At 26.1% G+C, this 13,662-nt stretch overlaps 1 protein-coding gene across 2 annotated transcripts in view; it reads left to right on the forward strand.

The window, feature by feature from the left end:
• Window positions 1-12,604, forward strand: part of LOC129618738 (uncharacterized) — an 85,792-nt gene extending 73,188 nt beyond the window's left edge. For both annotated transcript variants that reach the window (XM_055533700.1, XM_055533699.1), the window contains exons 2-3: window positions 10,515-10,782; window positions 10,914-12,604. In XM_055533700.1, coding sequence (XP_055389675.1) covers window positions 10,728-10,782; window positions 10,914-11,068 — 210 coding nt within the window. In that variant the 5' untranslated portion in view covers window positions 10,515-10,727 and the 3' untranslated portion in view covers window positions 11,069-12,604. The remainder of the gene's footprint in view (window positions 1-10,514; window positions 10,783-10,913) is intronic.
• The last annotated feature ends 1,058 nt before the right edge of the window (window positions 12,605-13,662 follow it).

The following is a 13,662-nucleotide window of genomic DNA, read 5'->3' on the forward strand; positions in this document are numbered from 1 at the left end:
ATGAAAGAAATTTTTTGGAATTTAACATTTCAGTTTTAATTTCTAGAAAATTTACTTCTACTAAGATACAAGTTTTTATTTCCTGAAGAATATTACAGAATTCATTTCTGAAAGGCTACCGATTTTCTTAAAATTTGGAATAAATGTACCAGAGACATGCCACGAATTTGTGCAAGCTTTTCTCTGAATCTAAAAAATTTAAAAAAATTTATTGAAATTTTTAAATAATTCACGTTGTCGGTTTTGTGCTGACCGCATCGGATTTTTCTTTCTATTTTTTATATTTTTATTTTATTTTTATCCTTTATGCTTGTGTAATTTTTAGCACTTTTCCAAAAAAATTTTGAAAAAAAGTGCTTATTAGTTTCACTCTGTCCGTCCGTCCGTCCGTCCGTCCGTCCGTCCGACCGTCCGTCCGTCCGTCTGTCCGTGTGTCTGTTTACAAAACTTCTACACCCTTGAAGATAGAAAGCTGAAATTTTGCACGTACATAGATTTTTACTAGAAACTTATTTTCGTAGAACAAAATTTTTATCTATCTCCCCCCCTTTAGAAGTTATACCCCCCCGAAACCCTAAAAATGCCATTCTTTAACTATTTAGTGCAATGAAACCATAAGGATTTTTCAAATTTTGCAAACGCAGAAAGGCAGTGGCTTGCTTCCCCTAGCGGGGTATACTTAAGGTTAACTTTAGAAAAACACAATGACCGCTCAAATTTACCGTTATCTAAAGTCCGTTTTTTCCAAATTTTTGATGTCGTTTATTTTCTAGACCCCAGCATGTAGAAGCTTGAAATTTTATGGGCTTTTAGACATTAACAAATAGTTCATTTCGTAAGAAGAAAATTTTTTTCTATCTCCTTCCCCTCTCAAGTTATTGCCTCTTGAAATTTGTAAAATTTGAATTTTTGACACCTTATATTTCCGAAACCACAAGCTTTTTCAAATTTCTATAAACACAAAAAGCTAACGGCAAATTCCATGACATTAAAAAATATAATTATTTTTCTTAACTCACATAATTAAACCTTAAAATCGAGCATTATGTTAACCCCTCTTTATATTAATTTTTGCTTTATTTCAAAGACTGCATATATGTATCATCCTAAATATATGCAATCCTAGAAAGAGTTTTGTATATGAATGAAAATAATTTTTAGAATGTGTGATAGGTATACATAGACTGTATTTAAAAGCAGAATTTTCACTTGCTGAAGGGAAAAGTGCTACAATACAAACCATTGGTTTGACCCAACTTTATTAAACACACTTTAACTCTTTGTATATTTTTGTGTAATAACAATATTAGGTATAGAGAAAAATTTTACAAAAAAAATTTTTAGTTTTAAAATATTGGGTCGAATAAAAGCTCGATATCGACTAGATGTATTTTTTTTTGTTTTCAGTATTTTGTTATTTTTTTTTGTTTTTGGTTTTTGTGTTCAAATTTTTTCCTAAAAATGTAAAATAAATGAGGCTCGGCATGATCTATGGTGATAGTTCAATATAACGGCGAGTATTATTACCGTATATATATATATATAATGAGTAATAATAAATATAAAAAACTGGAAAGTTTTGATGTATAAATCCATTATTTTTATGATTCGATCATCCATAACATTTTTATGACATACAATGTAATTATTACAAAGAAATAAATTGGTTTGGTGTGTGGCGAATGTATGAGAGCCAAATTGTAGTTATTTTAGGATATTTTATGATTTCATATTTTTTTTTAATATATTTCCGAAAACTGTATTCAATATTTTGTTGTGAAATGCGGCTAAATTATAGTGTAAAATAATTGTAAATTTATGAAAGACAACGACAAATGTGATCTTTTTCACTTAATAGCTAAAAAATATTTGTACATTTCCTAATGATTGCGCGGTAATATTGTAAAATTTTAATAATTAGTGGATGTCGGGATATGCATTAGGAATAAATCTTTAATTTTAAAGTAGTTGCATCGTTAGTTCAACAACTAAATTTTTGAGACCTGTATTTAATTTAATTTTAATATGCTGCCAATTAATCAAATTTGAAGTTTCAAGGTGTACCCAAAAGATTTTAAATTATGCTATAATTTTCTGTAAATCATCTCCCATAAAACAAAATATTTTCGATATTATCTTTTAAGTTTTGGTTAATTAAGATTATTTTAATTTAAGTGAAAAGTTCTATTCTAAAGAACAAGTACAATTACTTTTGCAAATAACTTGCTTTAACTGTATCGGATTCTGTTGTCTAACTGCGGTTTTGCATTTCAATATTATATTACTTATTTAATTCCACGGCTACTTACTTGTCTACTAAGTTAATTTTTAAACTGCCTACACGGTATAGAAGAAATAAATCCCCAATCTTGGTAAAAATGTTGAAAGTCCAGCATTTTGTTCGCATTGTCCTACAAATTGATTTCTTAAAAGATAAAATATTTATGAACAGAAGGGTTTGTAAATCAAGGAGATAATTTACATTTTGAAAAAAAAATATTTTTGAATATTTCGTTGTCAAAATTTTACATGTTTTCTTTAATATCAAAGTCATTATAAATTTTTTTGTGTTTAACTGAGTGCCACTTGCTCTTTCTTTCTAATTTCTTAATTGCTATTATTATAGAGCTCTCAAAATTAATTGTTGAATCTAAAATTTCATCTCATTCACTCTAATATTATTACTCAAATATCATTAATTGAAGTCATATCTTTAATGTAATACAATACTCTAAAAATAAAATCAAGTAGGTGATTTAGAAAATCTCCTGCCTCATATGTGTGTTGGAATAACTACATGTGTTTTTATTTGAGTTTTTTCTTTTGTCATTTGAGAAATTATGAAATTTTGTATCAACATAGAATTACGGGTAAATGAGATTTTAAGTCTCTTTTGGTGTAATAATAATCATGTTAAACATTATATTTTAATAGCTATACGCACCATCTTTAACAAATAATCATCACAGCAGCTCTTTGTGCTATAGACACACTTAATCGATTTTATTCTTATTTGGAAAGTACATATGCTGTACAACGTCTTTATAAGTGTGTATATAACATTACGTTGTATGATATAAACCACAAATATTGCTTATAAATATTGTTAACGACTATCAATTTATTTTAGATTTAGTTATACGAACTACATATGTTGGATGTCTCTATCATATGATTGTATAGTGATATTTCATATATAAGTATAAAATATAGAGTAGTGGCATAGACTGTAAGCAGTAATGATAACTCATTTTTCGTTATGATATAATTTCAAAGAAGGCAACAGGCACGATGAACAAATGCTGTGCAGAATTTTTAATGAATTCGACTTGAATTATTTAGTTTTGTGAATTGCTAAATTATCTCGTAAAATATTCAAGGATACGAATTGAAAATTTGGTATTTAAAGCTTTTTAACGTTATGAAATCTAATACAAAAGGAATAATTTTTATACTCTTTAATTCTAGTCTTTAATTTGGTTTCCAGAATCTAAAAATTACATTGCTCAATAATGTCTTGGGGCTCTTCTTTTGTTTGTAATAAAAAGTAAAAGCTATTGATTCTCAATTTCTATCTTATTTTTCCTAAAAACTGCCTCCTTCTAATACATTTTTAAATCAATAAAAACACAAATGAGGAAGTTTAACATTTAAAGCATTTGGCCGACGAAAGAATTACACAGGATTAGCTTTTATATAAGGTAAACTCTATTGTAAAGTAATTGATAAACGTTGAATATTTTCACCTTCATAAGTTATAAATGGAATATTCAGTTTCGTTAAAGTTCTGAAAAGAATATTTAAAGTATGATGTTTACATAATCTAATATTTTTTGTAAATTTTTTGTGCTAATTATTAATTTTCTTATCCTTTATAAATTCCATATGAAAGCAAATATTTTCAATTACAGCTTCTCAGTATGAAAGTGTTACGATTCGTAACGAAATTAATTTTAAGAAGAAAAATAAAAAAAATGAGCTTCATTAATTTCATATCTAAAGCAGTAATTTTTTAGATTTCTTCACAAAAGAGAGCTAATTAAATTTATTTCTTAAAAAAAGTGCTTCTCTCAAAGGAATAATTACATTAATTTATTCAGAACTCAGGTTTTTCTCTTACATAATCTACTTATGTTACCTTTTTTCTTAAATAGAGAATCAATTTTCAAATTTTTCCTTTTTAATCAAGCATCTTTTGTTTAAACGAACAATGGATGAAATTTCTTAACTACAACAATGTTCTACTTTTTCACCATATTGTGTAGAGTGCCGTATGAATTTACACCAAATTGTATGGTACAATCCTTATTATTACTAAAAAAAGTTTGATTTTTTTTTGAGTATTTTTTATTAATTTTTACAAAAAAAAAATTATAAAATATTAATAAAAAATCAATGGTTCCAATAATTTCCGTTGAGTTTTATATTTAGGGTAATTTTAAATTATAATTAAATATTTTTAGTCTTTTTTTAAATTTTTCTTTAAAATTAAAATTGATTGTGGGCGAATTAATTCACATAAATTCAATATTTCGATTGATTCGTTTATAAATAATGGAATTTTTTATTGGTAAAGTCTAGCCAACAAAGTACGTATTATATTTTCTATAGGGAAAATTGAATGTGAATAAAAAAGCATAATTATATAAAATATGAACAACATTCAGTTTAATATTTTGCAATTTAGTCTTAAACACCGAGGTAAAATTGTATTAATTATGTAATTTTTTTTTAATCAGGCTATAAAGTGAGTACATTCCGTTTTACACGACTATAATATGGGGTAATTGCGAAAAATTAATTAATATGTACAATGTTTCCAGGAAAATTGAAAAGAATTGATGAAATATTTTCACGTGCACATTTTATTTATAAGTTATAAAAGGAAATATTGCATAATAAATGCAAAAAAAGAAGTAAAAGTGTGAAAACTACCTTTAGTAAAAATTTTATTATAAATGTGACAGTCCTACAGAATGTAAACTCCTACAGAATTTGAGTTCTATTTTTGCTACATTTTACTAAGAACTTATAACGAAATTTGTAACGATATCAAACTATCGAAGTTCTTATAAAATAAATTGCCCTAAATCATTCGAATCTTTTAATTTTTTATCATGAATGACGGATGATTTCGAAAATTATGACAGACAATAATTACAACATTTCGACTTTAGTTTTATTTTATTTTAACGTTCATATCGTTGCAGAATTAATCAAATCAACTCTATTTAATATCATTTTTACCGACCGTATTGTGTAAACAATAGGTAGGTTATATGATGGCAACAAATTTTGCATATCGAGTTTTCGGTGGGAACGCACTTCTCCATAGTAGGGAAGTGTAAATAAACTATTTTTAGCAACCTGTCGGTCTGTAGGTCTGTGTGTGCACGCGTGTATCTCAATTTCGGCTAAACCGATTTTGATGAAATTTTATATGTAAGTTTATTTCCACCATGGCACGGATTGATTAACTTTTGGTATATATCAGGCCTCGGGAACTGCATTTTTTAGCGGGCCTGTTTTACATTTTTGAACATTTTGAAGAAAATATTCAACCGATTTACTACAAATTACATATTTGAGCTTTGCTCGACCGTCCGCGAAAATTCCTAACTTTTGGAACAATTCAGGCATCAGCAACTGGACGTTTACTGCGGGCCAAATATACATTTTTGGGTATATAAAGAGAAATAATCAACTGATTTCATTGAAATTTAATATTTAAATTCCTCGTATTGAAACAATGAACATATAAATTTTTTGGAAAGGTCAGGGCTCGAAAACTGATTTGCGGGCCGATTTTACATTTTTCACCATATCTACGAATTGATGGAATTTCTTGAAATTTGATATTTGACTTCTGGTTGTTACCGAAACTAACTGGCGAGCATTTCAGGGAATTCGGGTAGCACAAAGCGAAATTCTGCTAAGAGCAAAATTTACATTTTTCTAGGTATGTTAACTATAAGCTTACTAATGTCCTAAAAATTTAAAGGAAGTATTTAAAAGACATTGTTATAATATTCTGTAACCCTTTCACTTAACTAGACAATATACAATGCGGTCGGTTATGTGCTGACCACATCAGATTTTTTTTGCATCAAATAAAATAAGTGTTTTTTTTTATTAAATGAAAATGTCTCTTAGACGCCGCTAAATTGCGACACACACATAAGTTACATTCTTCTTTTATACACACATACAAACGTATTGTTATTATAGTGACACACATATAAGTATGTATATGTACACTATGTGAAAAATTTATTACGAATTTAATTTTACCAATTTGTTTGCCCGATAATGAAGTGAGTATGTAGTTATGAAACGCGGCAAAAAGGACGAATATATTTGCATTTTATTGTTATTGTGGTCGTTATGAGAAATTTTGTTATGAACGTATCATTTCGTTTTTAATGCTTATTGAAAACTACAAAATGTAATGTTCTTATGATGAGTGCTCTGTCAAGCAAAATATCGCTTAGTTTAATGATATGGAATGTAGAGTTTTACTGCTTTAACTATTGATTATTAACTGATCATTCACTCGTAACGTTCAACAAAATTACGCAGGTCAGATTAGTAGCTTGATATGATTTTGCATTTTAAATGAGAAAAGTATAATTAAGTAGATAATTCACTAGTAAATTGTGTAATTTTATAATGTTAACGTAGCAGAAAAAATATACAATTTATTTATTAATAATTTACGATTTTTTTATATTATTTTCAGCCTTTTTAGCTTTAAAAAACTGAGATTCATGAGTGAGATGAATTTTCCTAAAATCACTCATAGTAAGTATATATTGTAATATTACGCTTCTACATTGAGTTATATGGTGTCATCACAATCTAATTTCCAACACCATAAACTCAGTATAATTTTATGTCGCATGTGAATAAATGGTTTGTATACCGTTACGAGGTCACAAAAGGTCTCGTCGTTTTAAAAATTTTTTCCTATTATCTTCGTTTTTTAAATAGAGAAGAAGAATTTTTAAAAACAAAATTAAATTTACGAATATTTTTCTTTGTAACTGAAAAAAAAACAAAAAAAATTTTTCTTGTTTTTGTATTATTTTAGATGTTTTCCTGCATTTGAAAGTTTTATTATTATCAAAGGAAAAATTTAATGTTGGTTAGTTGGCAACTATATAGAATCCTTAATATGAGACTAAAACAGGCAAGGAAAGTTTTTAAAGTAAAAAACGTGAAATGAAAATAAAATTTTAATGTGTTATGAAACAGTTAAAGTTTTGGTTGCTTTAGGAGATCTTGGCAAAGAATATAAGGATATTGTGGTCTAGAAATTTTTAAAAATTTAAAAAACAAATTTATATATGGGAAATACGAACACAAACATATTTAACAATGTGAATATTTAAATATTTGGAATATGGATAGTTTAAATGTAGAGATTCCACTGTTTTATAAAAATTGAATAATTTTAATGAAAATGATTTTATATTTTGGGACAATTGATTTTTAAGATAGCAAGCTTTTATACTGATTTTTTGAAATAAAGTTAAAATGCCTATAACGGTACATACTCGTACAAGCATGAGAAATGTGGGCAAATTTATACCATAGTTTGCTAATGTTATATTTCGCAATGTAGAACTGTACCAAGTCACTTATTTATGTAAATTTTGGCAAATTACGCGACATTAAGGGGGAACTATTGTCGATTCTTTAAAGTTTATTTATTTTAAGTTCATAAGCAAATTCTATGTTATTTCTATATTTTTCTTCCGTAACATTTTGAAAGTTGAAGTCTGTCAGTTTACGCCTTTAAAAAGGTATTGATCAGCTACTTAAGGTGATAAGTAATGAGTACAATGTTGTATATTATCGTTTAGAATATCAAAAATTGCCCGTTTCTTTCAAATTTTTATATAATTTCTACTTGCCCAAGTTTTTTATCTTATAACTTCCCTTCCCAAAAAATACAAGTTGCAAAAATTCTACTTTAAATTTTGATATTAGTTAAAATCAATTAGTTCAGAAATAAGAGATGTGGTAACTTATTAAGTTCGTCATGTGCAAAAAAGTTAAATAAATTTTAACATTTAAAAATTTAATAAATTTTTTTCAATAAATTAAATTATACTTACAGTACTTGAAATAAATATACTCATACAAATTTATTTAATTAAATTTTTTCGCAGATTCTTTTTCGTGCATAAATTTTTACAAATTGCTGGCCAACTTCCAATATGAATAAAAATTAATTTAGCATTTAAAAGCGTGCAAATTTATTATTTTTTCTAAAATTCAATAAATTTATCCTTTCGTAATTATTATGGAAATTTTCTGTTTTTTATGACATAACAAGGGAATTTTTACTTTTTTTGAAAATTGTTCTTAACCGAGTTTTCGCCGAATAATTATTATGAAGAAAATTATTTAAGCAAATGCGCAAACCTGGATGGTAAAATAGCCTGGACAATTAAAAATATTGGAAAACAACTACGTTATTGATTTTCAAAATATAATTAATTAATTTGTGAAAAATCATACTGCTTTACATAAGCATCTATTCATATTTACAAGGTTAATTTACAAAATCTTTTAAAGAAAAATTTAAATTTAAGTATATTTTAAATTAAAATGCGTAGATATTATTTAATTTAAAATATTTGTTGTTGTCCAATTAATTGTGATTGTTTAAATATTCTGTTAACAACTCCTCGCCTTTAAATAGTTCACAATTGGAGTTACAGTAACAGCTTGCATGGAAACTCCAGAACATTATAAAAGATAGCAAACTATTTTCGTCTTGTATTTTATTGTCTCGTTATTCATAAATCCGGAATTCATGCAAATACTAAATTATTATGCAAAATTTAATATTCATTCAATATATTTCAAGTTGTCTTATAGAAAATTTTACTATTATGCTTTGTTTGTAAAATTTCAGATGGGAGTCTATATGAGTGTCAAAATATTACAAAATTTTTTCCAATATTCGCCCTTTTCGTAATGGTTCCGCTGTAATTGGCTGTAATTGAATTGTATATGACAAGTCTAAAATTTTTGCTTTTAATACAAAACTCAGGAAATATGAAAGGCAGGATAAATTTGAGAAACTCATTTCAAAGCTCATGAAATTTCCCTTCTAGTTCTTTAGTTTATCAGAGTTTACGAAATATTTTTTGTTTAGCTGTTATTCATTCATTACTCTTTACTAACGTATCAGATTTTTTGTGATAATATAGCAAGTTTATGGAGCGAAGTCGGTTATATAATTTTTATTTTATGCATGAATCAGAGAAATTTTGCGGGTCATATACATCTAAGTTATTACTTCGTGTAGTAATTTTGATATTGAAAAATGCTTCTTCAATGTTTTTTTTCTTCATTATTGCAAAAACCTCATTTTCATACTTAAATATTTAGAAATTAATTTTAAATAGCAATTAATGTCTATCAAAAAGGGTTGAAGAAATTTTAGAAGCATTAATTAATAAAGAAAATCATTAATTTTCACATTGAAAAGGGTAAATAAACTTTTCATAATATTTTAATTTTCCTCTTTTTATTTCAAGTTTATGAAGCAAAAGAATTTTGAACAATAAAAATTCGCTATCTCTTTTGTTTTAGATTAAAAATAAATTGTAGGAGGAATTAAAGAAAATATGTTGAAAAATTCTATTTTAAGAATTTTACGATATTTTTAAATTCTAAAGCTTTCGCCCACATTTAACATTTTTCATATTTTGCTCTTCAGTTTTTACTAGACTACTAGTACTAGTGAAACTATATATGTTGTTTTTTAAATAATAATATTAAAATAATAACTTATCAACAAGAGCTAAAGAGAAATAATACAATAACGATGAAATATCTGCAGTGTTAAAGGTGGAACTGCTACAATGAATCCGATACAAAAAAGTGATGTGCAATAGTAATGTTATAATGATACTACAGCAGAATTATTCCCATTTAAAGATTGAATGCTTTCTGTTTCTAAAGTAACTTAAGGAAACATTAAATTCTATATAGTTCTAGACTTTACTTTAATGTCTCACCTCAAATTTGTTACAATTAAAATCAAATCAGTTACAATGTCTCACCTCAAATTTATTACAATTGAAAATATTGTAACAGTGCGACAAAAATGTTTGTGTCATCATTACTGTCATCATAATAAAATTGTAAAATTTAATGAATTGAAATAAATTGAAAATTACTAAAAAATATTTCAATTAATATAAAATAAAAGTGATTAATTACAAGGATATTTTATAAATTACGGTAGCGAAATGCTTAAATTTTCCTACATAATTATTGGATTTCGTCCAACATATTATAATTATGTAGGTTTTAATGATTTTGGCGAATATTCTAGATTTTACTTTTATATAAATTTCACACACATAGTATATAAGGTTCTTGCGGCAAATATAGAAATCTATATAAGTGGTTAATTTGTTATTGAACTGCAAATAATATTTGAAAATTTTTACATAAAATTTAATATAATTTTTTCTTTTGTCCTGTTCCAGATAAAACCATATAAAAATGAAATCGATTATCTTACAATATCCACCAGAGTAAAATAAAAAAACCTGAATTGGATCATAAATTTTTTGTGTGAGCAGTTTCTAGTAGAGATAAAAACTTTTGGAGTAGTTAGAACAACTGGGAAAAAGTTGAAAAAATAAAACTAATTTTATTATTCACTTCCAAACAAAGAGGAAAATAAATTAAGTGTCAACATGCCTGCTGGTCGCGTTGCTGGAAAAGCTGGATATTCACAAAATTATTATGATGGTAATATTTATCAGTTCCTTAAATATTTATTGTTTTAAGAATATCAATAAAATTATACAATATAGATAAATTTTAGTTGATCCTTTTATCAGAAGTAATTTGCATTAATATTTTTTTATTTATAATTTCAGGACGTTCATATGTTGGTATTAATGAAGAAATTATGTGGGTTAGCATTGGAATGGGTATAACAATAGCTATATTAATTGTTATAGCATTATGTTATATAGCAAGAGAAAAATATGAAAAACGTCGTGCTGAACGTGAATATTATGTGACCGCCTAGCTAGTTTCTGTTGGACAACAAAATCCATATTATAATCATTATTATGCTAATAATTTATGCCAACAACAACATTTTCAGGCACAACAACAACAACAAAATAGAAGGAATTTTCAACAGCAACACCATCACCATCAACAACAACAGTTAATACAACAAGAACATTTACAAGAAATCTATTTTAATAATCATGGACGTGAACGTAATAATGTTGGTTATCATGGAATAGAAAATAATTTAATTGGAAATGGTATTTCCGGTGGTGCTGATGAAACATTTAATAATGATAATAATGTAATAGAACAAAATAGATTTGGAGAAATTAATAACGATAGTAGTAATAATAATAATAATAATCATTACGATAGTAACAGTTTTGGTAATGATATTGAATATCAACGACAGCAACAGGAACAAAATAATCAACAACAACGTGAACAATTACAACAAAATAATCAGGATAATGTTGTACAACAGGATGAAGCACAAGGTTTAAATATGCAAATATATGAATTGGAAAATTTATTAAGAGGTGCTAATGCAGCAGTTATTGATGAACCTGATGAAGATAATTCAACAGTTGCTTATTCAACTAGCAAAAGAGCTTGGGGTTAAAAATTGAAATTACATATGTACATATATAGGGAAAAGAGAAAATATTCTATAATTTTTTCTATTTTTATAGGTTAGAAATTATGAGTGTAAGGTTCAAGTAATTTGAAAAATTTTTGAAGATTTTGTTATGCTCATGACGATGGAGTTAAAAAATATGTGAAGCGAAATTTAATATTTTGCTAATATTTTAGTAAAGTTTGTGATTTTTTAAATGCACAAGAAATCATTTTGTACTAAATTTATTTAGATTTTTTTTTGGCTTAAAATCGCTTACAACGAGTAGTAACTATTTAGTATCTACGTAGTTCTTTTTTGTTATATAGAATAATTTCCATTTAGGCGACCGTGATCCGTGTTTTAAGAAAAGGAAAATTATTCAGGTTTTTGTAATTTTTATTGTTTCGTGTATACTTACGTGTATACATTAGTGCCTAATTGTATTCAATTGTATTTTCTCTATATTTATATTATATCTTTCCTTTAAGGATAATATTTTAATAGGTTGTTATCTCAAAGGAATTCATTTTTTGTGTTGCTTTATTGTAAAAATCTTTTTCCTTTGCTCAAAAGATTTGCATTTCTTTAAGCTCTTTTTTTTACTTTTTTGTAATGTCTACGCGAATAATTTATGGGTTTTACGTTTCGATGTTAAATTTTATGTATACGTACATATATATACACACACAAATGCGTTTTTAAAAATCTTTGTTAAACCGGAATAATTTAAATTTTTCTCATTTATTTTTAAGCGGCTATATAATATAGGATTTCAAGAAATTCGTATTTTTTCAAATTTTTGCTTGTATAACAATAAGGAAATGCGGATAGAATGGCAAAAAATTTATGTTTGAATTTGCCAATTTTAAAAAACCAATGTGATAAGTTATCAAGAGGATGTAACCATTTATGTTTTTATAAATGTTTTGGCTGTAAATTAGGTAATAAAAAAATGAGGACACTTGTTTTAATTCAAGAATAGGGGTTCGTTTTGTAATCATCATCCGTATATAACAAGAGTTTTTCGTATTTTTTCCACAATTTTCCGGCTAAGATTTCATGTTTTGTGGAATTATTCTGTTGGAACAGATTTAAAACAGACGTACTTGTTAAGATTTAAAACATAAAAACTTTTACTTCTTTCGCGAAAATTTCCAAATTTTTTAAATTTTCAAAGTGTAAAATAAAAAATATAAAATTTTTTCTTTCATATTTGACATATTTTTGAATTATAGATTTTTTTACAGAAATATGCAAATTTTGCTTCCTTATCCTTTTTTTAACTTTTTTATATTCTGTACTAGGGTTATTAAGGTTGTCACTTTAATTTATAATACCAACAACCTTACAAATGAAAGTAGTTCTTTCCATATTATTTTTTAAGAAATCCAATTTTAGTTGTAGGAATTTGAATTTTTTGGAATAAATTTGCAAAGGAAAGTCAGAAAACTGGATTTCAAACCTCTTATGAATATTAATGACTGGCGTTTTAATATTTCAAATATAAAATAGTTGGGGCAGGTTATCACAAATTCCTTTCTGAATTCTTGAAGTGAATGTTAATTAATTTTACTTGCTTTATCTTAAAACTTTTGAAGAATTTTTAATAATTAATAGTTTGTACGAATGTTTGTATTAGAAACTCGTAATGTATTAATAAATTCAACGAGAGTAACAGTTTTAATAAATCTAATATTTGCGTTTTAATGTAGTTTTGATGGTATATGAAAAAATACAAAGGTTATCTGAGTTTGGTGATGAAAAGGGTTTTCTTTTTGTTTAACATATTGCATGAAGAATTCCAGATATTTTTGCAAAAGGAAAATATTTCTCGGTATTTTATTTTTCTCCACTTTCTATATCTATTTTGTAAAATCTGTTTTCCTATTTTATTGCAAAAAAAAATTTTTTTTTTTTTAATAATAAGGTCCAATTTCACATAAGTATGTTGATGTTTCCAGCAATGTGTTATGAGGTTTATTTCA

Source organism: Condylostylus longicornis, unplaced genomic scaffold (genome assembly GCF_029603195.1).
Source record: "Condylostylus longicornis isolate FDR11 unplaced genomic scaffold, ASM2960319v2 ptg000010l, whole genome shotgun sequence".
NCBI classification, from domain to species: Eukaryota; Metazoa; Arthropoda; class Insecta; order Diptera; family Dolichopodidae; genus Condylostylus; species Condylostylus longicornis.